At 37.2% G+C, this 27,910-nt stretch overlaps 4 protein-coding genes across 13 annotated transcripts in view; all 4 read left to right on the forward strand.

Moving 5' to 3' along the window:
* Positions 1-12,210, forward strand: part of stxbp5l (syntaxin binding protein 5L) — a 172,277-nt gene extending 160,067 nt beyond the window's left edge. For 7 of the 10 annotated variants that reach the window (XM_059499928.1, XM_059499930.1, XM_059499934.1 and 4 more), the window contains 7 exons: positions 176-274; positions 5,938-6,177; positions 6,275-6,638; positions 7,552-7,717; positions 8,868-8,979; positions 9,407-9,627; positions 9,728-12,210. In XM_059499928.1, the coding sequence (XP_059355911.1) occupies positions 176-274; positions 5,938-6,177; positions 6,275-6,638; positions 7,552-7,717; positions 8,868-8,979; positions 9,407-9,627; positions 9,728-9,769 (1,244 nt within the window). In that variant the 3' untranslated portion in view covers positions 9,770-12,210. The remainder of the gene's footprint in view (positions 1-175; positions 275-5,937; positions 6,178-6,274; positions 6,639-7,551; positions 7,718-8,867; positions 8,980-9,406; positions 9,628-9,727) is intronic. The other 3 variants (XM_059499933.1, XM_059499936.1, XM_059499937.1) reach the window with 1 other exon arrangement.
* A 617-nt stretch (positions 12,211-12,827) lies between these two features.
* Positions 12,828-19,754, forward strand: poglut2 (protein O-glucosyltransferase 2). Its single transcript, XM_059499938.1, has 10 exons — positions 12,828-13,192; positions 14,347-14,552; positions 14,635-14,840; positions 15,040-15,117; positions 15,668-15,840; positions 16,346-16,583; positions 16,713-16,922; positions 17,675-17,764; positions 18,960-19,064; positions 19,577-19,754. Exons 1-10 carry the CDS (start codon positions 13,014-13,016, stop codon positions 19,592-19,594), a joined length of 1,503 nt encoding a protein of 500 aa, XP_059355921.1. The 5' UTR covers positions 12,828-13,013; the 3' UTR covers positions 19,595-19,754.
* Positions 19,755-19,892: 138 nt separating this feature from the next.
* tex30 (testis expressed 30) lies at positions 19,893-23,168 on the forward strand. The gene is made up of 5 exons (XM_059499939.1): positions 19,893-20,346; positions 20,496-20,735; positions 22,076-22,127; positions 22,355-22,566; positions 22,904-23,168. The coding sequence occupies exons 1-5, from the start codon at positions 20,332-20,334 to the stop codon at positions 23,060-23,062; spliced, it is 678 nt and encodes a 225-aa protein (XP_059355922.1). The 5' UTR covers positions 19,893-20,331; the 3' UTR covers positions 23,063-23,168.
* A 611-nt stretch (positions 23,169-23,779) lies between these two features.
* Positions 23,780-27,848, forward strand: nepro (nucleolus and neural progenitor protein). The gene is made up of 9 exons (XM_059499364.1): positions 23,780-24,196; positions 24,687-24,841; positions 24,976-25,064; positions 25,139-25,267; positions 25,366-25,443; positions 25,949-26,316; positions 26,440-26,504; positions 27,043-27,275; positions 27,409-27,848. Exons 1-9 carry the CDS (start codon positions 24,112-24,114, stop codon positions 27,776-27,778), a joined length of 1,572 nt encoding a protein of 523 aa, XP_059355347.1. The 5' UTR covers positions 23,780-24,111; the 3' UTR covers positions 27,779-27,848.
* Positions 27,849-27,910: the final 62 nt, after the last annotated feature.

Below are 27,910 nucleotides of genomic sequence, written 5' to 3' on the forward strand. Positions count from 1 at the left end.
TCTCTGTATGCTGTAATGTTCTGGTCATGTCTTTTTGGTGTTTTGGTATACGTCTGACATTTGTGTCTATGTATGTGTAATTTTGTATGTCGTGGTCATGTGTGGTTGTATTTACGTGTGTGACTGTGGCCGTTGGGGTGTTGTGTGTGTGTGTGTGTGCGCGTTCGATGGATAGGTTATCCATCCCGACGAGCCATGCTGCAGCAGTTACATGGAGTCAGTATGTACTCTCATGATGAACATCACATCACCACCTACTCCTGGAGTGAGAGAGGTAAGGAGGGGCTTTTTGAGGGTCACAAGGACCACTCACCCTGTAGTGTCACGTCTCGCTCTGTCCCGTCCTGTGGCTCATATTTGCTTGGTCAGAACCCCTCTCGTCACGTTGAATGATGTTCAGAATCTTACCATGCTCTTCATCTTCAGGTTTGGATTTACACCATAGTTGCTAGCAGCAGAACATTACAATAATGTCTACTTTGTGTTTCACACCAGCCTCAGTCGATCTGCAGTGTTGTTAGTTTGTAGTCGTCTGTCCACCCCACGCACTGTGACATCTCCAAGACACAGCTTAAATCTAGTCCTGGACTACATGTGACAAAAGTTATCCGTCCAAGGCGAGGCTTAACCTGTTTCAGGAAAACACTTTCTGCATGTCAATGTCTAAGGGAAGTTTGATGATTCTGTCAGTATTATCAATCATTAATGTTGTCATAAATGTAGAGGTGAATGTTGTGAGGTCATTCTTAAAACAAATTTAATTCTTGGATGGTAAGGATTCAAACTGGGGGTTAGTGTACACAGAACTTAGTAAGGTGTGCTATCATGACCATGCCGATGATTTTATGTGTTTCATGGACATGTTCAGCTACACCAGGAAAAGAAAGAGGACATTCAGTGTACCATAGGAGAGGTGTTCTCAAGAAACAGTGCTGTTTGTGCTAGAAAATACATTCATTTGTTGGTTCATTTATTATTTCAATTCCAAAACACTACAGATTATAAATTTCATAAATATTAAGGTTGCATTTATTTGATCAAAAACACAATATCTGTAATACTGTGTGAAATTAAACCATTTTCCATTTATTTGAAATAGACCTTTCACTCTTGATCTATTTAAATATCTTTAATGAATAAAAGTATACATTTCTTAAACTTACTAAGCCAATTTGAACATTAGTGTAAAATTGTCAGAGGTGCGGTGTATAATGAGCACACGAAGAAGATGAACATAAAAAGTTTTTAATCCACACAGAAGATATCCACAGAAGGCACGCAGGTAACACGCACAACTCAACTTTAACACTGGACGAGGGAACACAGAACAGACTAGAACTAAATACACAGGCAAACGAGGCTAATTAACAAGACACAGGTGAACTAAATGACACAATCAAACAAGAGGGAAAACTAGGTGACACAGAGCATATGGGGGAAGAACACACAAGTCCAGTGAGGTGTTACAGTTCACCCCCCCTCGCAGAAGGCGTGACCTCGAACCTAGAGGAGCAGCAAAGGGAGGGACTGAGGGGGACTTAGGAGGAGTACAAAGGGGTGGATTTTGGATGGTGACAGGGAATAGCAAATGGCTGGAAGGTAGGCAGACAAGACTGGAGGAGGTTTCTGCTGAGAACGGACACCCAGATGGAGGACGATGGAGGGAGGAGCCAAGGAGGAAACAGGAGGAGCCAGGGTGGATCTGATGAAGGGAGGAGCCAGGGAGAAGGCAGGAGGAGCCAGTCGGGACCCATGCCACAGCCATGATGCCCCATGGTGGAGCCAGCGGAGGAAAGAGCCATGGTAGAGGAAAAGGCTGATGGCTCCATGGGGGTGACCGATGGCGATGGAGCAGGTGGTGGTGAAGCCCGAGGCAGAGATGGAGAGCCGAAGAGCCAGGGTTATGGAGAGGATCCGGAAGGTTGTGGTAGAGCCATAGTGACAGAGGACCAAGGTGGAGCTGGAGGGAAGGTGGAGCCTGACAGAGCCAGAAGGACGGAGGAATGAGGTACAGCCAGAGGAATGGAGTCCCGAGGCGGTGGATGGTCGACAACAGGCAGAACCGAAGGGACGAGGGAGCCCGGCAGAGCTAGTGGATTGACTGGCCACAGTGGAGAGGAGGGAGTTAGGAGCTATAGGGGAGCCGCTGGGTCAAAGTGCCGAGGCAGAGTGCTGGACTCAGAGGCTGCAGGCAGAGACAAGGGTTCCCCTCAGCCACGATGCTGATGGAGACTGGCAGACCCTCTGTGATCCCACCACACAGATGGTGGGCTAAAGGTGAGCAGAAGGGCTGCCAGAAGACATCAGTGACAATTGTGAGGACTGGTGTCATTGTCCTACAGGCCAATAGTTCAGGGCAGAAAGATAATTCAGGCCAGGCAGATAGATCAGATGAAGGCAGGAGAAGAGGGGGCATGTTTGCATATACATCCAAATCATAGTCCACTGAGCTTGGCTCACCCTCAGCCATTGTGCAGTATGTAGAGCTTCCGCACTCTTGCTGTCCATAGCAATCTCCCCGTGGCAAGCTCTGTAGCTGGCTCTCACACCTGGTCTGACGTCACAGGCACTGGCTTTGGGGCGATCCTCAGCTCTGTTACTCCATTATGCAATGGCTCATTGGTCACGGAGGGCTCAGGCTCTCCAACAAAGGTGCGCTCTGGCTTTTGCTTCACGCAGCAGGATGATGGTGGGCTGGGCTCTGGGTCCTATTGCATTCCGGATCGGGGGAAAGATACTCTTCAGACACCGAAACATGGCCTCCCTCCAGTTTAGTCTGGTGGTGTCTGGGAAGGCCACGGGGCGATGGTAATTTGCCCCAATCCAGAACAGGAATTTCAGCATCTCATCGTCAAATGATGACATGACTGCAAGACGAGTAAATCCCAGGGCGAACGTTACGCCGCTCATTCCAGTGTTCTGTCAGGGATGTGATGTATAATGAGCTCACGAAGAAGAAGATGAACGTAAACAGTCTTTAATTAATCCACACAGACAGTATCCACAGAAGGCAGGCAGGTAACACATGCACGACTCAACTTTAACATTAAACGAGGGAACACAGGACAGAGTAGAACTAAATACACAGGCAAACAATGATAATTAACAAGACACAGTTGAACTGAATGGCACAATCAAACATGAGGGAAAACTAGGTCACACAGAGCATATGGGGGAAGAACACACAACTAAAGTCCAATGGGGTGTGACAAAAATACTACATTATTTCAAACCATTCATATTTTCTTACAATTTGAATTTCTTACAGTTTGAAAAAACGTTGCTGATCATTCAAAATGTTTTGAGGCTAAACGTGGAAAAAATTTGATGCAATTATTATTAATAATGTTTTCTTAGCTAGCGCATAATTTATAGTCAGTTTTCCTGTGTTTTGTGTGAAAATGAATCACTATAATTTTATATATATATTTTTTTAATAAATAAATGTATGTATTTATTTAGACACTAAATATATATATATATATGCTATTGGGTGCAGTACCATGTTGTTAATTTACTCATATATTTGAATATTATGGGAACACATGTAGCACACAACACTGTTTCCTGAGAATGATACATAAGCAGATCTTTAGTATTAAAGTAATTATATATTATAGAGGTCGTTATGATATATGATAAATGGCATATTATCAAATATTCTAACTGATACTTTAGAAACCCACAGCGTTCTTGATATACCTACAACAATTTAGTATTCTCTCCACAACTGACTTTCCTTTCATCACTACACACACAAACCCATGTTCTGACATTATGACAAATGTCTGTCAGTGTTTCTTATAATGGGTTTATGTTATGAGAATGCAGTACACTTTTGTTCTGCAGGATATACAGGATTCTCAATGGAAAACACTACTCAAATTCTAATATAGAATTTTTGATTCCTTGTAATGCATGTGACATAGTACATCAGGGGCGGACTGGCCATCTGGAGCACCGGGACTTTTCCCGGTGGGCCGCTAGCCAATGTGGGCCGGCCCACCCGGTACACAAATATATATATATATATATTTTTTTTTTTTTATTTTATTTTTTTTTTTAATTGACGGAAATCATAATATTACATCTCTTTTCTACGCAAATGGATGGGTGAGTCGATCGCGCAGCCAACAAGCGCGTTTTCGTCTAATTTAGAGAGAGACAGATTCATCTGGTACAGCGAATTTCTCTGAGCCTCTGAGCAGCAGGCCACTGTATACGTTCACTTAAAACATAACCGACTGTGTTTACGAAAATACTTGAAGAGACAATTATTTTGAAATAATTGTGTGTGTATTTGTTCATTCAGAAGTTACGATACCCAAAAGATGAATTAATTCTTTGAAATGCTGCTCACAGCGCGTGCTTTGAACGAGTGCGCGCAAGCTTCGAACGCGCGCAAATTGTTTAAAAAAGTTGAATCAGCAAGATTTAGAAACAAGTGAAAACGATCAACTACGATACATTTCACCCCTCCAAGCGAGTGAACAACGCGAATTTTAAATCGCTATTCACGATAGCCCGTCGGGAAGAGCAGTGATACATTTTGGAGCCCGACTGCAAAACACAATAGCCCCTGGACGTCGGGCTAGCGATTTTGGAGGCCCTGCACCTCAGATCTATCCAGTTTGTGAACCACTGGTTTCCACAATGTTTTCGTTAAACAAAATAAATGATTATTTTAAAAGATTTACTCAAGAGAATAATCTGTTCACGAATCGGATCATGAACTTATATTACCGCATATTCATGCATCTGTTAACTGAATGCAAAGTGTGAGTTCTAGGAGAATGTTTGTCTCGTGATGAACATGTATCGCTCACTAGGAGTCGCTAAATGAACAGCTGCAGCACGCAGGTTATCTTTTTTTTTTTTTTTTCTTTTGTTTTTTTTTTTCAATGGAGGATCAGTTGCCCTATTGGTTAAAATCCCCAAACAGTATACTTAAATATCAAATAAATAAATTACATCAAAACAGGGGCGTTTGCGTTTTGATGTGGTGGGCTGCTGTGGGCCAGAAAGTCCAGGGCCACTTTTTGGTCCCAGTCCGCCCCTGTAGTACATCGATACTGAATGTCAGCTGAGGCATGACAATTACAACAACCAATCATATATTATCAACATACATATTGTATTGCAACAAAAATCTATTTTTGCTTTGTTTTGTTCCATGAAATCCTTCAGATTAAGATAAGCAGGTTGAGAAAAAGAGAGTAAAATAATCGAAAGAAGCACAAATCAGGGAAATCCAGAAACATTTTTATGCTTGGCTATATGAATATACAGTGAATGTGAACCTGGAAGCATTTCAAGGTCAAAAGGACAGTAAAGATGGTGAATGGGTTTGAAATTGTGAGAGTGCTCTGTGTGTCCTCTGTGCATGTGAATGAAATCTGTGACATATTTGATCATGTGAACAGGAGTATTTTAAGATGTGCTCACTCACTATGTATGTACCACCCTGTCCTGTATGTACATTATTTAATGTTTTTACCTTTTCAATAACAGATATAAAAAACAATAGGTTTGTGTTTGCAATCGCACATTTGTATGATTTTATTTTGTTTGTTAGTTGTGTGTTATTTTTCTTCAGTTTTTGATGACGCACTGGAAAGCACATTGGTCAATGGAAGTTTTAATTAATTGTGCTATATAAATAAATTATTATTGTCATATGTACCACTTTATTACTTGGATTCTGGTTGATGTGGTTTAAATATAATTGTGAACGCACATATGGAGTGACTCCACTTTCATTTATTCCACTTTTTAACAGCAAAAAGATTATTCTACCATCTTTTTCTGTTATCTTTTCACTCTCTGCAATTTTTTTATTTTACTACTCATCTGTCTGCCCTCTATCTTCCATCTTTCTTGACATTTCTCTTCTCCCCCACCCTCTCTTTCTCTCTCCCCTTCTCCATTGTTTCTCAGAGAGTCGAGATAACTCATTCAGCCGGTCACGGAGCTCTAGCGTTTCCAGCATAGACAGAGAGACTAAAGAGGCTGTAACCACCCTGCAGTTTGCAGAGTCGTACGGATGTAAGTCAGACACCCTGCCTACACCATGCTTGTGGGTGGGTACGAGTCTGGGCCTGGTGCTCATCATCCCAATGTCCATTCCTATGGATGAGCAGGAACGCCAGGAAGACCCCGTTACTGTGGCCCCCACTGGTATATCTTGATTACTTGATTTTCTAATTTGTAAATGCCCCTGGATGCAATGTTCCTACTCTCATGTTTTTGTTCTCTCTCTGGTTTGTCCTCTCAGGCACAGTGTTAATGCTGAAGAGCTCTGTTCTGCGTTTTGCTTTTCTGGACTGTGGAGGTGCTCTTATCAACAGTCCCTACGAGGTGTGGCGGGATCAACATGTCCCTGATGTCCCAGATCGACCCCGCAAGCGGAAACTGGTCAACTTTTCACCTTCGTCTTCTCAAGAGGCCAGTGGAGATGGTCACTTAGCTGTAGTGTGTTCAGAGAAGCAGGCCAAGGTCTTCTTCATGCCCTCCCAGGCCTGTCTATTTGTGCATAACATCACTGAGTCATCCTTCGTGCTGCGGGCTGACGTGGTGTCAGTTTGTAACAGCGTTTGTTTGGCCTGCTTCTGTGCCAATGGACACATAATGACTTTGAGGTTTGCATTGACTTTTTTTTTTAATGGGAAACTGTAGAGAGCTCAGGGCTTGTAACCAGAAGGTTTCTAATATCTAAACTGGTGATCTTACTGACATTAAATATGATGTCATATAAATTATTATTATTAATATTATAAATTAATTATTATTATTATTATTATTAAAAACTAAAATAATATAGGAACATATCAATTAAAAGCTTTATTATTATTATTATTATTATTATTGTTGTTGATTTCACAAACTGAGGGACAGGTGAAAATGCCTGTATAAAATGAATATAAAAAAAGTAAATTTGTATTTACTGTATTATTAATATTATTATTATTATATCCACGTTTTTATCCCAGTTATGACCATGTAAAACCAGTAAACCCTGGAAATGAGTCCATTTCTCAACTCTGTACAGCAAAAATGCAGACTGTTCTAATTCATTAACACTTTTCAGTACAGAATAATATAAGTACATGCATTAGCAAGACATGTGAGCTTTTAAACCCCCCAGAACAATTTAGACTTAAACATTTTAAATGTATTACTGTAAACACTTTTACTTGATGGGTACACTGAGGTGTCCATGGCAATCAACAGAATCTGACAGGTTTTGTCAATAGAGATTAATTTATATTTAGCCTGGAACATTCCTTTAAAACCAGCTCAGAACCTTTTTGGTAATCCAGATTACAGAAACCAGTTCAATCTATCAATAAACTCTAAACCTCTAGTCAGAAGAGCTGAGCTGTGCTTTTGTTGGCTTTGTTCTAAATCCTGCCTTCAGTGTGGTGCAATATTTTAGGCATGAATTTCTTCATTCTTCGCTATAAATTAGTGTTTACACTGTTATTTGTGATACAAAGGATATTGGAATGCAGTTGCTAAGCCTGTTATCTTATATGTGTGCATGTTTTACAGCCTTCCCAGTTTACGGCCTCTGCTAGATGTCAACTACCTGCCGCTAACAGACATGCGCATTGCTAGAACATTCTGCTTCACCAACGGAGGGCAGGCACTGTATCTGTGCTCCCCCACAGAGATGCAGAGAATCACTTACAGCCAGGAGATGTGTGACAACCTACAGGTGGCTGTGCCTCTGTGTGTGTGTGTGTGTGTATGTGTGTGTGTGTGTGCGTGCGTGTGCACATGCTGATGGTGGTTATTGAAGTGAAATGTCATGCTTGTCATGGATGCTTTGAGCTCTGCTGAGCTGAGCCCTGCTGCATTTCGGCTGTAATTTCTGCCACACAGGTTGTCATTCTGTCCTTTCCCTCCCTCTGTCGTTCCCTGTCTGCCTGGTTAGGATGGGAATAGCATAACGCCATACTATTCATTCTATTTTTGCAGTATGTACCATGTGCACAGTATGCTTTTTTTATATATTTTTTTGTATTGCACCCGAACTGAAACATGTGTCATTGTTCAAGAGTTTGGGTTTGGTAGGATTTTTTATTTTTACATTTTATTTATTTTATTTTATTTTTCAGTGTTTTGAAAGAAGCCTCTTGTGCTCACCTCGGCTGCATTTATTCCATTAGAAATACAGTATAATATGTAATATTGTAATATATTATTACATTTTAATATACCTGTTTACTATTTTAATGTAATTTATTTCTGTGATGGCAAAGCTGACTTTTCAGCAGCCATTACTCTTCAATCTCTTTAGTCTAGACTTCAATGTCACGTGATCTTACTATGTTGATCTTTATTTAAATCATTCTAATATGTGGATTTAGTCCTCAGAAATATTTCTTATTAATATCAAAGCTGAAACAGCTGTGCTGCTTAAATTTTTTTAATAAAAACTGTGATAATATTTTTTTAATACTTTGATGAATGTAAAGTTCAAAAGAACAGCATTTTTGAAACATTATGTTTTGTATGATTATAAATGTTTTACTTAGACTTTTTATAATTTTAATATGTGTGTAAATAATACAAACATTCATTATTGCGTAGTGCATTTTGCTTAACATACTATATTTTAGAGTAGGCCATATTTAATGCATACTGTACATGCTGAAGCATTTCATTTCAAATATAGCCTCTTTCTTCATAACTCTCTGTCAAACAAACAAGAACTTGTCAAAACTTTTGATTTTACATTGTGAAACGTGTAACTATACTGACATCTACTGGTGGAGTTGTGAATCAACTATCCAGCTTTCTCTTTTACTCCAACATTTGGTACGATTTTGTCTATTTAACGCTTTATTTTTCATTAATTGCAGGAGATGTTAGGGGAGCTCTTTACACCCATCGAGACCCCTGAGGCTCAGAACCGTGGCTTTCTCAAGGGCTTTTTTGGCGGCAATACCCAAAACTTCGACCGAGAGGAGCTTTGTGAGTGTATTTATCACTCCTCTCTTTGTGTGTGTGTGTGTGTGTGTGTGTGTGTGTGTGTGTGTGTGTGTGTGTGTGCAAGCATATACTCACAGATCCAGCCAGACCTTTCACTATCATGAAATCTGGTTCAGCAAGGAGGAGACTGTCTGATTGACATATAAAGTGTCCATCTTTAACTGGAAAAGTCTTTTAATCAGTTTTAATCTGAACTATTACTCTTTTATTCTCTTTTCTCACATTTCCTGGTTTTAGTGTTATTTTAGTGTTGATTATATACTGTTCATATTTTGAATTAGCCCTTATTTTTATATTTTCCTGATATATATTTATTTTAATTAGCTAAATTACTTTTACTTTTTTAGTTAGAATTTTATTTAATAATGACAATACTGCCTCGTTTCACTTTATCTCTCCTGTTCTGCAGTTGGTGAGGCAGCGGCAGGTAAGGCGTCCCGCAGCCTGGCACAGCACATCCCAGGACAGGGCGGACTGGAGGGCATGAAGGCAGCAGCAGGTGGGGTGGTGGGAGAACTGGCCCGAGCTCGCATTGCCCTGGACGAGAGAGGACAGAGGCTGGGGGAGCTGGAGGAGAGGACTGCCCTGATGATGAGCAGTGCTGACACCTTCTCTAAACACGCTCACGAGGTATGTAGTACAGCGAAAGAATAAGAAAACAGAAATATAAATACAAATAAAGCATAACATGCTTATACAAACTCTTTGTTTTCACTTTCGCCCTCCACAGCTGATGCTGAAATGCAAAGACAAGAAGTGGTATCAGTTTTAGTGGATCCTCAGGGGTGCCACAAGAGGGTGCTACTCTGGTACTTGGACTTTCACTCTTTTAAGGAGAGAGCGCGAAAGAGACAAATGGACCAAGAGGGACTTAAGGGCTGTTCAGCTTCTCTTCTGTCTGTGAACAGGATTGTCTTACTCTGATTCTTTAAAAAGGCTAAAACCAGATTACGATATAATGGACATGTACCATTAGCATTTAAGAGTAAGAGGGGTTCCAAAACCATTGCTGTAAATCAGACGACATCTTCATGTACAGTGGTGGATTGGGGTCTCCTCACAAGAAGCAAATTGGTTCACGCCATGTAGATATTCGAAAAGTTATGAAATCGACAAGAGTGCATGAAACAAAATGGATGACCTATAAAAAAACGTAAAACTGCCATATTAAAAAGCAGCATGTTACTTTAAAACGAAATGAAAATAAAAGGTAAAACAAACTTTTATTTAATAACGGAAGGCAATTGTAGAAACTATGACAAAAAACTTTCTATTTTTTGAAATAGCAAAACAAATATATATAAATAATAAAAAAATGTATACCTGCATTGCTATAAGGCCAAAATATTCTGTCTTTTTTTGATGACGCTATACTGTTCCTTTCAGTGATGTGTATTTCCAGAATATTTACCACTCTGTCTTGTCATATTTGACCGCAACTTATCCACCCTCGTACTGCAAATCAGGCCGACTGCGGCTCAGTTGGTGACTCCAACGACGTTCAGTCACAAACGCAAACTTTTTCAGTTTTCTTTGCTGCTAGCTCGCAAAAAGCACCACAAACAACTTTTTAATCCGTCTTTGAAAGGTACTTCACCCTCTCCTAGAGACGTATGACGTGACATGGTTTTAGAAGTGCGAATAGTAAAATGTATTTGGCGCCACGTGACGAGTGTGTGTCTGTGAGGTCCTTTTCGAGCGTGTTTCTCATATGTAATACTTAACGTGCCATATTCTAGATGGGTGAAGTATCTTTAACTGTAAACTAGCGATGAATTAACTCGTCTGAGATTGATTTTCTGGGCTCTTACTTGTAGGTAAGACAAGTCAGCCATACTAAGACAGAAGGGTTGGCTCTTCATGCGTGTCTGTGGAAGTACAAATACGGTTTGATTTGTTTTCTATTTCATCTTGATGTTCGTTTTATTTTAAATGATCAATTTCAGCTGGCCTGTTATTTCGTTTCTAGTCTCTTCGGTTGCCTCGGGGCACATGTAACCAAAATTGTGCATTGTTTTGTACCTCGCTGAGGACAACGAGTGAGTGATCTTTCGTTTTTTTCTGCCAAAGTTTGAATGCATCATGAAAAGATTATCCCCACATTCCAGTACAAGTTTCTTCTTATTTTTTCCCTTTAATATAATGTCAAAATGATGTTTTCTACCTTACTACTGTTAGTGTCAGAAGATTGTTCGCTTGTGTCTTCTGGTTGTCAATTGACTGTGGAAATGGTGTTTAGACCGATCAGTGAGCTGTACTGAAGAATATTCATGTTTTTTTGAATATGTGTCTGGAAAGATCAAATCGATTTGCGTGTGAATTAGTGTTACGTGTAAGCTAAATCTTCCAGAATCGTATTTGAGACTCGTTTTGTGTTTCTATGATTTGTCCTCTGATGACCTCTGACCTTCTAGTGCTTTACTGTAACAATCTCAGCATATCTTCTGTAGTCCATGCCTCTGCCCATTTGGCTTTGTATATACAAGCTGCTACTCAGTAACGTAGATGTTGTGCATTAAAATACGAACTCAAGGCTGACGAGAATACACATCATCAACCATTAGTCAAACTTGGGCTTTTATGCAATATTACTTTTTTCCTTATGCTTTTATGTTGAAATAATAGCTCATGATTAAGGAAGGAAGACAATGCATGTGTGGAGATTTGGACTCAAGAACACACTCAAGACTCTAAGATGCCAAAACCATGTAAAGATGGTCTCAGCTGGAAAAATCCTGTACATGGGTTTTAGTTCATGTTCACCTTTACATTTGTTTCAACTGATGCTCCAATAATTCCTCTTCAGTGTCAAAAGAAGTAAAAACTGACTCTCACAGACAGGGTGTTTTTGTTTGTATGTTCTCAGTTTTTATATGAAAATGTACAGTTCAACCTGGAGGAGAGCGACATGGTCATTAAACTAAATTATGTGATTTGGATATTCCTCTGTGAATGTCGTACCTGTTTAAAGATGGTACCGTGTCTGATATTCTGACTGAAGTTCTGTAGGTCTAACTGTAGTTTCCTCCACCCCAACACCTGGTCCTCTGATACCTTCAGAGAAGGCAGCAACATCGGTCTTGTTTAAATGGATAATGCCACCTTTCGTTCTTATCGATATTCTAGTAGTGTTATAGAGGTTATTGAAAATAAAATGGAAAAATATGTTGATGCAAATCAAACTGAAATAAACATTTATTGATGTACACAACAGCATAAGACTGTTTTTTTCTGTAATATGATAGAAAGATGTCAGTCAAGATCAACCCTACAATGCCAAGTATGTAAAAGAACTAAATGTGTATTCTTATAAGAAGACTGCTTAGTATCATATGCTAAGATACATATGAATAGAAACACATTTGCCTGTAAATGGCAACAACTCTATCTATCTATCTATCTATCTATCTATCTATCTATCTATCTATCTATCTATCTATCTATCTATCTATCTTCTGACTATTTCTATATCTAGCTATCTATCATCTGACTATTTCTATCCATCCATCCATCCATCCATCTATCTGATATAATTGGAATCTCTTAAGTAAAATTAGTTTTTAAATGAGTTCCAATACCATGTTCTTATTTTGTACGAGTTATAAGCTCATTGTGTTTAACGGATCACCTGTGTACAATGAATACACTGAAGCAGCGCCGTCTACAAACAGCATTAGCAAGCGTCTCTTTGCTCACATTGAAAATGAATGACTTCCGGCCAGTTTGACGCTCTCGCCGACGGCGGTGTGAACGCACGGTTAGACAGCCAATCAGCTTCCAGTACGTTGCGTCATTGACGTACACGGACCAATCACATGAGCGCCTTGTGTCTGTTGCAGAGATTTTCTCACGAGGGTGTCTGGGTTAGTTTGCACACCAAACCGCTGGTGAATGTGAGTATGTGGTGAAATGTATAATTAGTATTTTTAAGCAATGTTTTAAGAGCATTTTTATTCTGAGGAAGTGCTCATAAATGAACGCGTCCACTACTGAAAGTGTCATCATCCTCTATAAACATGTTGAGAAAACTTTTGCTGCTCTTGATGCTTTGCATCATTTTCATGACGCGGAGATCAAAGGCAGCGGCAGCGCCCAGCGCGAGCAAAACTTTGATCTGGGGTCCTGGACTGGAAACAAACGTCGTGCTTCCTGCTCGGTTCTTCTTCATCCAGACAGTGGACTCCACCGGAAGAAAGTGAGTGAGTTTTGCTGGAAGACCAGAATGGGGCACTGTGGCTTAGTGGATACACATCTGGCTGGAAAATATAGGTTGTGGGTTCAAACCCTGGATTAAGGGTGCACTCCACGTTTATTTGTATTTACGACAACACACCACATGTGAAACTGGTACAATTTCGACTATTAGATATCACCTTATGGTCCCAGGTGATAAATCACAGCACATTAAGACAATAGTATGAACATATTATGCTTTAATATGAAAACGATATCTTATCTAATGGAATATTCATTTGCATACATTTCCAGAACATACATTTGAACACTGGATGAAGCCAGATTCAAGATTTAGTGTCATTATGTTGAAATATTACAGATTTAAGGCTTAGTGCATGATATATATATATATATATATATATATATATATATATATATATATATATATATATATAACCACAAATCTAAGAAAATATAATTTACAAATATGTACTGTAATTGAAACTAAAGACACAAAAACATGTAGTTGAATACATAAATGAAATGTTTTCTTACCTCTGGTCAAATTAATACCAAAATTACTCAAAATGGATCAGTGCCTGAGAAAAACAATGGTTTTGACTGTAGTGTCGTGCCTTAAATAAAGGTTTCAGCTAGACCAAAAATGATAACAGTAAAACCTCAATAGTTCCACCAAGATCGTCTTATTTTTTCTTTAGTAAACTACATTGGTGCTTAAAGAACCTCTTAGAGAACCCAGTTCTAAAGAACCTGTATAATATACAGTATAAAAAAGACTTCCCTTCTGATCCGTAAAGTGATGCAAAGAAGAGCTTTTGGCAATTGTGTGTAATTGCTTGAATAAATCTGCTAAAGGATGAATTAGGTGTAATTAGTGTCTGTTAGTGGTATCGTGTCAGTCTTTTATGACTGAATGTTTGTCTCCTGACAGACACTGTGTTCTGTGATAAATTAAACTATTTTTAACAACAAATGGCCGGTAATTTCCCAGGACAGGTCTTTCTCTGAGTTTCGCCCAAGGCGGTAAAAGCATCTTGTTTACTCATCCCATCTTTAGGTTCACATTTCATGAGTCCAAATCAAGGCATCAGTTTTCTTTCTGTCATGGATAAAATAATAATGCCTTTGTTATTGTGATTTCCTCCTCTTCAGTTTCACAACTTCTCCTGGAGAGAAGACATTTGAAGTGAAGATTACGTCTCCAACAGACCCGTATGCCAGAATCTGGATCCAGATTTTAGACCGGAACGACGGATCCTTTTTGGTCCGGTACCGCATGTATGCCAGTTACACAGATCTGCACGTTCAGATTCTCTTGAAAGACAAGCTGGTGGGAAAGTCACCATATGTGCTCAGAGGTGAGAATAATCAACTCCACCTTCATCAGATAGAGATTAACAATGTCTGGAAGTTGAAACTAACCCATTTCTCACTTTCCAGGTGCAGTGTATCACGAATCATGTGACTGCCCAGAGCCCAGTGGTGCATTATGGGAAAAAAACATGCACTGCCCGGTCTCTTTCTCTCAGATAGAGAGTGATTTATCTGTCTTTCCCAATGTGGATCCAGACCATAATACCCATGAGATCCTTAAGCGCTTTGGAAAGAGACACAGCCTGTGTCACTACACCATTAAAAACAACCAGGTACACACATGCCTCATTCAAAAACCTGATTGATTTACACATAAACTACACATTTTTGTACATTGTCTGTACATCTGTCACTCTAGTTGCCACTCTTTTCATTCTGCTGCAGCCTTTATCTGCACAAGGTAACAATTAGATATTGAAAAATGTCTCACAATGTCATGTACTTTTGTATTCTTTTTTTTTTTTACTCTAGGTTTATATAAAAACACATGGAGAACATGTCGGATTCAGGATCTTCATGGATGCATTCCTTCTGTCCCTGACACGTAAAGTGAGTATTAGTGCAAATGTTTTTGGGTGCTTTTAGTTAAGTTATGTTAAGAAGTAATGATAATGTTATTAAAACACATCTCAAATATGTGCTTATTCATTTACCTTTATTACCATTAGATGGCACTCCAACATAGAACGGTTGGAGGCATTTACATCAAAAGAGGAGAATTTAACTTGAGTGTTAGTGTTCAGTTCAACTATTTTTAGGGGGTAAGTATTGCAAAGAATAAGACTTTCATATAGTATTCAGTAATAATATTTTCTTGAACACCAAATCTGTATATTAAACAGATTTCTGAATGATCATGTGATCAGTTATTTTAAATAGTAGTAATATGTAACAGTATTACTGTTTTACTGTATTTTTAATCTGATAACTGAAGCCTTTTTGAGCATAAGAGAAATACATTAGCGTAATTTTCTGATACATTAAAAGTCATACCAGCCCCAAACTTTACTTTGACACATTTTGTGTTGTTTTGAATAACTTATTAGAGTAAATTCATAACTGAACAATCAACAGTCCACTTGTTGTTGTTGTTGACCAGGTCAAGCTTCCAGACATTGAGTTTTTTGTTAATTTGGGGGACTGGCCCCTGGAGAAGAGACGGGCATCTGAGAAGCCCAGCCCGATCTTTTCATGGTGTGGGTCCAATGATACACAAGACATTGTCATGCCGACATATGACCTGACTGAATCTGTGCTGGAGACTATGGGCAGGTAATGGAACTCTTATGACTCGTGGAGATGCAGTTAACATATAAAACTTTTTATGGAACAACATAAAACTTTTTATTGATTTTTAGGGAGCTCTATCTAGGATTTAAAATCTGATGTAAACTAGAGAATAAATAAAGTTTAATTTAAAAACTCTTTATTGTAGCAAAATGTCAAACAACGAGTTATAGGAAAATTGTGAGAAAAGGAAAAAATGGTATGGAGATGGTGGCATTTGTCCAAGTGGTCTCAGAGTTGTGGTCTGTGATTAGGAATTATTATTTATTTTTTTCAAATGATATAATTGTGATAATGGGTAAAATGTCTGTCCATGAAAACAAGATGTAATATCTGTGCTAAAATAATTTTTGTGAAACATAGAAATGTTCAGCCATTTGTTAAGAAAAAGTCCTAACAACATGAATTTAAATCTATGTACTACATATAATTTTATTATTCTGACTGATTAAGATATATATTTGTCGATTGATGTTTTTTTCTGTGACAGAGTGAGTCTGGACATGATGTCTGTTCAGGGACACACGGGTCCAGTGTGGGAACAGAAGATCAGCAAAGCCTTCTGGAGAGGTCGAGACAGCAGGAAAGAGCGTCTTGAGCTGGTTAAACTGGCGCGGGCCAACCCTGACATGCTTGATGCCGCCTTAACCAACTTCTTCTTTTTCAAGCATGATGAGAGCCTTTACGGGCCCCTCGTCAAACATGTCTCTTTTTTTGACTTTTTCAAGGTGCATGGATTTCACAGAACTACTTCAGTACACACATCATATATCCTCAATTCAATTAATTGACATATTTTTTATATTTTTATGTGTTTATTTTTACCTGAGGTGACATGTATGTTTCTCTTTTAACAGTATAAGTACCAGATAAATGTTGATGGGACAGTAGCAGCGTACAGGCTGCCTTATCTGCTTGCAGGAGACAGTGTGGTGTTAAAACATGACTCCATCTATTATGAGCACTTTTACAAGCAGCTCCAGTCATGGGTGCACTATATCCCCTACAAAGCTGATCTCAGTGACCTACTGGAGAAGATCCAGTGGGCTAGAGACCATGATGAGGAGGTACGTCATCCCCATTCACACACGCACATCTCCGGTTCTCATATGAACACAAAATATGCATATTAAAATTTAAAACTATTTTGTAATGCATATAACTTAAACCTCCCTTGATCCTGGTAAAAATCACTGTAAGGGCGAGGCCTCAAGTGGAATATTCCTTTAATAAAAGACACAAATTTTCAATGCATAGTTTATTTAATAGCCTGTATGATACAGTTTATATAACATAATGGATGGATGTTTAGCATATCCCGAAAGTACTGAATTTGCTGGCCTTTTCTCAAAGAGATTCGCAACATAGCATTATATCGGTTAGGTATTATAATGTTTCTGAAAATGTCTTTCACACTCTCTGCATTACTTTAACATTTACGCATTTTGGCAGACGCATGATTGTAAGCTCAAATCTTGTGGGGATTATTAGAGTTTGATCACAGAATCCAGGGAGAATCCAGTGTGTAACTTATATTCATTTTAATATATTAATAAAATAAAATAATATACAATAAAAAACATACATTTTTATTAGCCAGTCTTAGTACTGAACAGTTTGCATCTGCATGAATTGGAGATGCTGAAGCTTTTATTCTCTGTTCCCTAAGCAGAAGGTTTGCATGCAGTGTTGTGATGGTAGTGTGAGACGCAGGTGAACAGGTTTGCGGTTGTTGAGAAGATTTTGATGTTAAAAATGTGACCAAAGCAGTAAACTTTAGAAACAATCCTGTCACCTTTCTGTGTTTTTTATCTTATAGGCAAAGCGAATTGCTCTGGCAGGTCAGCAGTTTGCACGAACTCATCTGATGGGTGACAGTATATTCTGTTACTACTTCAAACTCTTTCAGGTATTTTTCTTTCTTTCTTAAGTTCAGTGCTCTGGTGTGTCTATTGTGGCAGTGACTACAACGAAGAGTGGAAACGGTTACTGTTTCTGTGACACTATAGATTGTTTGTTTCATCACCTTTTTAATACCTTATTTTCCACAACGGCTCTTTTTAATTTCCTCTGTTCCTATTTTTTTATTTGTATTTATCTTATCTTGTCTTGACCTTCCATCTTCATCCAAGTTTATGTGCTGTTCTCAAGGACTCAAAAGACAAAGGTTAAATAGCGCACGTCTTGCCATCTGCACGTCACACACATTCAGTGGCCAATTTTACTGTCTTGTGGTAATATGACTAGAAGCACTTTAGGTACAAAAAATAAAGTTTTATTCTAAATCAGCAATTTTGTTTTCTTTCCATCATCTATAGATAAACCTCCTCAAAATTAGAAATTAAATCTTAAAAAAAAAAAAAAAAGGTTTTGTCGTCATTGGCAGCTTTATTAACATTTTTAAGCTAAATATACTGGTTTGTAGCTAAATGTAGCTTAATATATTTGTTTGAATAGTATAGATTTTCTATATAAGAGGTCAAACATACAGTACACATTTATGAAAGAACAGGATACATTTAATCTAACAGATTTCTGTAAGTGTCACAGATTTGTAATGCTTACAGATGAATTACAACAAAAAGAAAAAAAATTACACACTCACACACACACTGGTCCCAAGTTTGCTGTGTGCTCACAGTAGTCACTTTGCGCAAGTACCCCTGAGTTCATAAACCCAGTACTTTATGGTTTTTCATAACTGTCGACTGGAAACATTAATCTTTAAACACAAGTTCTGGCCTCAAAGCACTTCTCAGCAATAAACCTGTGTGTGTTTGAGGTGTGGAAGTGTTGGAGGTCAAGACCACAGCGGCTACTTGAATGTTATGTGATTCGTACAGCTGATAAAGATGCTTGTTTAGTGTGATGATGTTGCAGTTAATAAAACATTTTAAATAAAAGTGCTACACCAAGACAAAGAAAGTAAGAGGGTGTGTGATTGGATGAAAAGATTACAGATGGTGAAATTATGTAGCTGAACTTGCATGTTTTGAAATAAATGTAATATACCATGTCATATATTTCTTTATAGTTTTACAAGTCAATTTTTGTACGCTAAATAAAATTTCTACACTCATCCAGCTCTGTGTTTTGGTTTTTAGAAGTACGCTGAACTGCAGGTCACTGAGCCTAAAATTCGAGATGGTATGGAGCTGGTGGAACAGCCAAAGGACGAACTTTTTCCATGTTATTGTGCAAGAAAAAAGGTAGCTTATGTGTTCTTGGTATTAACTGATAATGGGTATATATTCATTTGTATTCATTTAACCTATTTTACACAATAACAGAGATTGTACTGGCCATACTGAGGATAATAATAGTCATCAGTGTATAATAATAGTACAATATTTCTACATTCCATTAAAATAAAATATCCTAACCAAACTCGGATTATGCAAATAAGATTTTTTTTGTCCATACAAAGATTTCAATTTATAAAGACTTCTGTTCAGCTTTGAATTTTTAGCTGAATAAGACATTTATTGTTAAGAAATAACAGTCTGGTGAAAATTACCATCATACTGTACAATACATTTAATTAAGTATCTGATGGATTTAAAGCACACAAACTGGGTTTATGAGGGCAATACACTTTTTATGACATGGATTGATCAGCAGATTACTCTGACAAAATGTTTATATGAATTCTTTTAGTCCTCAATGAATTTGCTCTGGATAAGATCAAACATTTCTAATTGTTTGTTTTGTTTTTGCATAGGTCAGAGATGAGCTGTGAGAGACCACGTGTTGTGTTATGTAACAGCAGCCATTCAATTTAGATGGATTTAGAGAAAAAGAAGTTTCCGAGACCACAGACTTGGTGCATCAAGTGTCTTGTGACTGCAACGCCTTTACTGAATGTTTCTCTTTTTGTATTAAATCTTTGTGTTTCTACATTCTTTTTCGTCTGGTCTATATTTATTTAGAAATTTGATAGATGGGCTTGCTTATAAATTTCAATGTAGAATTACTATACATTTCTATACAAAAATTTATACAAGAATAATTAACAGAATAAATCAGTTATTCATAATTAATTATAACAGAATAATTAGATTAACAGTGGGAATGTTTGATTTGTTTCACTTTTATTTATTTGTTTATTTATTTAGTAGCTAATAGTTAAAATATTTTATGAGGTTTATTTAGAAATTGACTTAAACACCCTGAGAACTAGTGACAACATACTCTGGTTGTTCCTATCTAAAGTTTTAACTAGTGTTCTATTGTTTCATTTCAAACCAAACAAACTTACATTTCTTAAAAATTGCTTTTAGTTGATCATAAAGACATGTTTTAACATTTTCAGCAATCTTAACTGAGGCGCTTGCTCACTCCTTTACATCAGGTGGCGCTGTAAACAACGTGATCATATGAACATCGACACGTCACGTGTCCACGTGTGAGAAACCCGGGTATTTTAGAGCTCCATTGCTTCAACCCTGCTTCACCCACGCAACTAATAATCACTAAATGGAGTTTTTAGAGGTATTTAAGCTATAGGAACATATCCAACTTATTAACACTTTTTGTGTGTGTGAACGGAGTGGAATATAAGGAATGTTTACAAAACAATGTTGGTTCATTCATTGTCTAATGAACTTCGTTTTTAACACTTCTCAATATGAATATCACAGGAGAATGTGAGAATCCCGTTCGAGCAGAAGGAGCTGGACGGTGTGTTGACGGTCCCTGCTGACGTCAGCGCGGGACAGTGCACAGCTGTGGTGTTGACTCACGGCGCGGGGGGAGACATGCGCACCAAACAGCTGGAGAGCCTCGCGCACGCTCTCGCCCGCGCAGGCATTCTGTGTCTGCGATTCACCTGCAGGCCGCCGAACCTTCTATACAGAATCAGAGCGTATAGCGCCGTTGTAGTAAGCACTTCATTTTCTAATTTTCATTATTAGAAGCACCTTCATGAAAGTAAAATGTTTACGTTGTAACTGCATTTTATTAATGTATTTGTTTTTAATTATAAAACAAAACTATAAAAATACATTCTAAAATGTATCATTATTATTAGTAGTAGTGGTAGTAGAAAAAATAATATTTTAATATTAAATACATACATTGATATGTGAAAGTTTGGAAACCCCTTGCAGAATCTGTGAAAATGTGAATAATTTTAACAATATAAGAGAGATCATACAAAATGCATGTTATTATTATTTTTTTATTTAGTACTGTCCCAAGTAAGATATTTTACATAAAATATGTTTACATATAGTCCACAAACCCCCATCAAAAGTGTGGGAACGCTTGGTTCTTGTGTGGCTACCTGGATGATCTATGATTTTTTTTTGTAAAACTTTTTGAATTTGAAGATCAATATAAATTGTACTTAATGTTTTCACCCCCCGGCTCTTAATGCATCGGGTTTCCTTCTGGAGCATTAGTGAATGTTTGAACCTTTTTTAATAGTTGTGTTGAGTGCCTCAGTTGTCCTCAGTGTGAAAAGATGGATCTCAAAATGTGAGTGAAGTGAAGTGACACACAGCCAAGTATGGTGACCCATACTCAGAATTCGTGCTCTGCATTTAACCCATCCAAAGTGCACACACGGGGCACCCGGGGAACAGTTGGGGGTTCGGTGCCTTGCTCAAGGGCACCTCAGTCGTGGTATTGCCGGCCCGAGATTCGAACCCACAACCCTAGGGTAAGAAGTCAAAGACTATAACCACTAGGCCATGACTTCCCGAAATCATATATGTTCAAATATGCTGGAAAACTGAAGAATCTGCAGGACACAGAGGATTTGTCTGAAGAACAGAGCTCAGTTTGACTGTTTAGAACAAGCAAGGGACTCGTGAACAACCTTCACAAAAAGAAAAAAAAAAAACGGTTGTGTATAATCCAGGTAACCACAAACAGTATTAAGAACCAAGGGATCCCAAACTTTTGAAGGGGGTTATTTAATAATTTCAGCTATTTTTTGGTTTGTTTTGTGGACTATATATACACTTCTTTAATGTAAAATATCTTACCCAGAATAGTACTAAATAAAAAAATAACATGCATTTTGTATGATCTCTCTTATTTTGTTAAAAGTATTCACATTTTCACAGATTCTGAAAGGGGATCCCATACTTTCGCATACCACTGTATTCCTTGCAATAAAACAAAAACTATATAATGTAATTATTATTATTATTATTATAAATTAATAATAATTCCAATATTAAATACATAATCCTTGCAATTTTCTATCCATCAGGAGTACTTAAAGACCCATGAGAGATATGCACCAAACAGCCTTTTCTTGGGAGGTAGGTCTCTCTCTATGTAGATCTAGATAATGATGTAGATAAAACAGGTGACCATTATAAAAAAAAAATACTCACTACTAATATATATATTTTTTATAATACCCCTAGTGAACAATATTGACAATAATCATTTTTCAAAGTTCTTCCTACAAAAGAAAAGCAAAAAAAAAAATATATATATAATAGCATTGTTCTATCTCTTTCTGTATATGCATATTTGTTTCCAGGTCGCTCGATGGGTTCGCGTACAGCTGTTGCTGTGTGTAAACGTATGTGTGACAGAGAGAAGGATGCAGTCCAAGGTGTTCTGTGTTTGTCATTCCCACTGAATGTACCAGGAAAACCACAAACATATGTTGAGCGGAGCCATGGCCTGTGTGCACTGTCCCAAACTTCTGTGCTGTTTGTTTCTGGCACTGCAGATAACATGTGTCAACAGGTGAACACATATGAGACGTTTGCAATTGGTTTGGGCTTTAAACTGAGTAATGGTCGTTCTTGAAGTTCTTGACTTTCTTTCTGATATATGTGAGACTTATGTGTGTGTGTGTGTGTCTAGATAGATAGATAGATAGATAGATAGATAGAAATAGTCCACACAAGAAGAAAGTAAGTCATACAGGTTTGAAATGAAGTGACTGTAAGAAAATGATATATGTAATAAACTTTTTTTTTTTTTTTGGTAAAGAGTAAGATTCTTGATTACAATGAAACTATTAGGTTCTTTCATATTTATATTAATGTAATACAAAGTGTATTCTTTGCTTGCTTTTTAGAATCTTCTACAAAATGTTATGCATGTCATGAAAAGCCGTTCTGCTGTTCACTGGGTAAAGGATGCAAACCATGGACTCACAGTACGTGGCAGAACAGAAGAATCAGTACTGGAGGAAGTCAATTCACAGATTATTGCATGGGTACTACAACACAAATGAAATGCATCTTTATAAATAGATAGATATAGTTATTACTGTTTGGATGAAAGAAGATGGCGATCTGTTGACCCCTTACCCTCTGTTTATAGTTACCGTATGTTAACTGTGTTCTGTATATATATATACATCTGAACAAGTTACTAGTATTATTATTATTAAAATTGCATTTGAATTGAGTACTGTTTGGGATATTTATTAATAAACTAGTATAATCATATTATTCATATTGAGAGGACATTTGCTTGCAAACTAAACGACTCATTATTTGTTTGTAAGCTACACAATTGTTACACAGTGGTTCTAAAAAATACACACTCCTGGTAAAATTGCAGCTTTTTGAGATGTGAAAAATGAATCCAGGTGAAATAATATCTAATCTTTTTCCACCTGCTGTATTAAAAGCAAAAGGCGTTTGACATGACTTGATTATATGTGGTTTATTTTTCATCTAAAAAACTTGGTTTTAATGTGTAGATTTTTATAACCACGTTTTAATAGTTGAAACTTAGGGGGGGGGGGGGATTAACTGCTTCAATAAAGTATTTTTGTTATATGAAACTATAATGATGTAATTTGTTTAGAACAAATCTTTTAATTGACTACTTATTTTTCCTAACTGAAAAATTACCAATAGCAAAATAATGCTTTTTTTCTTTTTTTAATTATTATTAATAATTATTATTTATTTATTTATTATTATTATTATTTTAATGCTTTATTAATTCAATGGCACAAGAACATGAGGTATTACATATTCACATTATAAAATTAACATTAGCTGCCAGAGAAAAGAGAGAAAAACAAATTACATACATTTCAATGATTTCAGAGCATTACATGTTTTCAGTGCTTTTTTGTTTTCTGTTTGTTCCAAGAGATTTACATATAATTTTAAGTCATTTATAAAATGTGCAAAAGTTGGTCTACTTTGAGCCGCGCAAAAGAATGCTGTGTGTGTGTGTGTGTGTGTACCTTTTAGGAACTGTGACGTAATCACATGTACAAGCGCATGATTGGCTGGTTTTATCTCCCGGCATTCAGCTGTAAACATGGCGCAAGAACCCTGGAATAAAACTTGTATCCCGTTTCCAAGTGCCGTTTCTTCGAGTCGAATCCCATTTACTGACTCAACTGGTATGTTCTGATATTTTAACCAGTAGCGTTATATTTACTCCACACTGTACTACAAAGAGCACATATAAAGCATGTAAAGAAATACTCGCAGTGTGTTTTCCTGTGACTGATCTGAGCACGTGGATCCGGTAGCGTTAACTAGATTCATGTAAAACGGTGGACAAGCGATACAATTTGTTAGCAGCGATAAAGGATTTGACTTCACTGGCAAGTCAAATAAAACTAAATAAAACTATTAATTGATAGTCTATTATAAATGGAGTATCTCTTCAGATAGTAGCGTTGACTTGTTTACTGGTGTTATTGTAGTCTACATTATTTCTTTCTTATTACTTAAGTGCAGTGTTTTTAGTTTTTAAAGTAATTGTACGTGTTTGTTGTGTGTTATGTGTATATATACGAGCTGTATAAAACGACTGAACTTTATGGTTAGACATATACGTACACTTACATAGGCTACATGACATTGTAATGATGTTTCTCTGTCTAGATCTCTTGATTGAAAGTCTGCTGACTGACTGTGAGAAAGTTTTGACCCTGTTATGTAGTGAAGTTCTACAGACAGAAATCCGTGTTCTTTACGAACTTCTTTATGTTTTGAACAACGGCTTTAGACAACACAAGCCATTCAGAGCATTAAAACAGGTGGGAACAAAGTATTTCAATATACATATCGCATGCATGCATATAATATTTAGTATTGTGTAATTATGTCAAGGCCGTGATAAAAATCCTTAATTTATTTGCTATGTATGATCTCATATTTACATAATTTTCAGGTTGAACAATGCATAAACCGCTTGAAAGAGATGAAGTTGCAAGCAGCTGTGGAGGATCTGAAGGAATTGTGTCCAGACAAATTTCAGAGGTAAGGTGTAGGTTAAACAAATTATAAATTTTTTTCCATATCATGGTTTTGAGAATGTGTGTTTCTCTGTGTAGGGACGCTGGAGCAGAGGTTGGGGAGTGTGACGTTCCCAGTCAGCCCATGTTGGAATGGCTCTGTCTCAAACTACTAGGAGCCTCCAGTCTTTTAGCCCGAACACTGGAGCGCTCCACCCAAGCTTTCACGTATCCTAAATGTTCACCTTCACAACCACTTTTTTTTGTTCGAAAATTCTTATAATAGATTAACTGTGCATGGTAATGATCCTTCACACCCCAGTTAGGCTGACACGGCGGCACCTGCTGCTAAGCGAGTTCGTTGTGCTGAATGTGGTGATAACCAGCATGCTTAGTCGTCTCTGGTGAGTCTGTGTCCCAGTATGATTTAACATATCATTGCTGAATTAACATAGTTATTTCCTAAACCTGCTAAGTTGGGAAGCTGTAGGGATAGAGCAGCATTATTAACCATAGACATTGGACCTTTTTTACCCAGAAAATCTCCTCTAATGTGAATGCACTGTTAGGGTTTGGTAATAGTATTTATAACTAGCTATATATAAAAAAACAATAGATGTCAATGCAATGTCTCCATTAAGTTAATGTGTGTTTATTATAATAATAATAATTAAAAAGAATTAGCAGTAATAATTGTTTTAAATATCAAATTGTTTAATTGTTTTAAATATACCAATATATAACATTTACTGGCTTGTTTATGGATGGCTTTCAAAACAAAATTGATTAATGTACAACAAATATAATTCTGAAATTGGTTAAGATATATATATATATATATATATATATATATATATATATATATATATATATATATAATATTTCTGTCACATTTTATCATTTTTTTAGGGTGTTCTTCAGAGGTATTCTGAGAGCCCTCATCCCCATGTACAAAAGAACCACTCAATTCCTCCAGAAGGTGTCTCAGTCTCAGCCCATGGCTTACCTGACTGACTTCACCCTTCCTGGGGAGCTGAAAGACTTCCTCTGCCTCTCATACCCAGATCTACTGTTGGAAGAATGCACCAAAGACACTTTAAGGGCCAAAAAAGGGAAACAGAAGTCCAGCTTCTCTCTCCTTTCCAGGTTGTTTGAGGGTAAAGGGCATAAAGAGGGTAATGGAGAAGAGGAGAGCAAGATGATGCCAATAATAGCTGCTGGTTATGATGAAGGTTCTAGTCTGGACCTGGGGGCAGCAGTTTTACAGCGACGGCCAGGTTATTATTATTATATATATTTTTTTTACCAGTTATGTTCTTGTGTAATTTATACTGCTTTGCTTTTATATGCATAAATTATACATAAATGTTATATAATCATATTTGCTTGTAATTCTCCAGATATCTCATCCTGTGGACTGAACATGAAGGCTGTGCTTCAACAATCTTGTAAATCCACCAAACAGGTATTTAAACTTGATTTGTATGATGTCATTGACTAGTTCTGGGTGTTACCATTTCTGAGATCTCTGGAAGCCCATTTACACCACTTAAGGAAACACACACAGACACACACACACTTTGGTAACTTAAATCCTTAAAAGTATGAATTATGGCATAAAAAGTTGAAAGTATGACATATGAGATAAATTAAAATTACGATATACAATGTCAAAATGTAGATTTTTTTTTTTTATCTCATTGACTCATAATTTCAATTTAGTATGACATTTTGATTTGTTAACTGATTTTTTTACGTAATTTGTACTTTAAAAGCCAAAATTTACATAAGTCATAATTATGAGATTTCCTATTTTAAAGTCATAATTTTGACTTTACATCTCATATTTATTGACTTAAAAAAAGCATGTTTCTTTTTTTCTTTTGTGGCGAAAATGGGCTTCTATACAAATCAAACTGAAGTACATTTTTGAGAAAAGATAATATGCTGACATTATTATAGAAATGCAATCACTGGTTAATTTGGATACATTCTTCCCAAAGATGTCTCTGGAGACAGAGATGAAAATGGACATCTCAAGTCAAGCTGCAGTCTTTCAAAAGAGGAAGTTCTTGAAGTCACTGAAGAAGGTGTCTTCTTTCAGAAATATGGCTGCCCATCTGAAGGAAATGATGCACTGGTGCCGGAGCTGTAAATTCAACCAAGAGCGTAAGCACCTGGCCTTCTTGCACCTGAGATGTCTGAGAATGGAAAGTCTGGAAGCTGAAGGTGTCAGGTACAAAAAATACTCTTAAATTAAATTTGTGTTTCTTAGTCATTCTTAAAAATATCAATTATTTCAATATCAATTATACACTGTATATTACAGTGTATATCATATCTAATCATATATATGTTTTTAAACTCAGGGTGGAGAAGAGATTGAAGAGGTTTAAGTTAAAAGTTCAAAAGGCATTGCTGCTTCAAAACACTTTGCCAAAAAAACTTTCCAGTTCCTTCATTGCACTTTGGAGAACTTGGAGGCACCATGGAAGCTTCATGGCACGCTACAGAACTGCCAGACGCAGATTTGCGTTGTCCAGGAAGTGTTCTAGACCAGTTAAAAACTTGTTTGTTTCATTGAAACCCAGGCCACTGCAACAGTCTTCAAAAGAAGAGGTATCAGGACACAATAAGGTACCTGGAGCTGAGGAAAAAATGGACTCACAGACTGCCTTGCAGAAACCTAATGTGCCAAATGATGATATTGATGATATTTTTGCATCGTTAGGATTTTAAGTGGTTCATAGCCTTGGTTGAATGCATGATTGTTTTATTTTTTTGACAAATCTGGGCGCAAAAATTGACCACCTCACTGTAATAAAAGATACAGTTAAATAAAATGGTGTATATTGTATGTGACGTTTTCTG

The sequence above is a fragment of the Carassius carassius genome, chromosome 19 (assembly GCF_963082965.1).
Source record: "Carassius carassius chromosome 19, fCarCar2.1, whole genome shotgun sequence".
Classification (NCBI taxonomy): domain Eukaryota; kingdom Metazoa; phylum Chordata; class Actinopteri; order Cypriniformes; family Cyprinidae; genus Carassius; species Carassius carassius.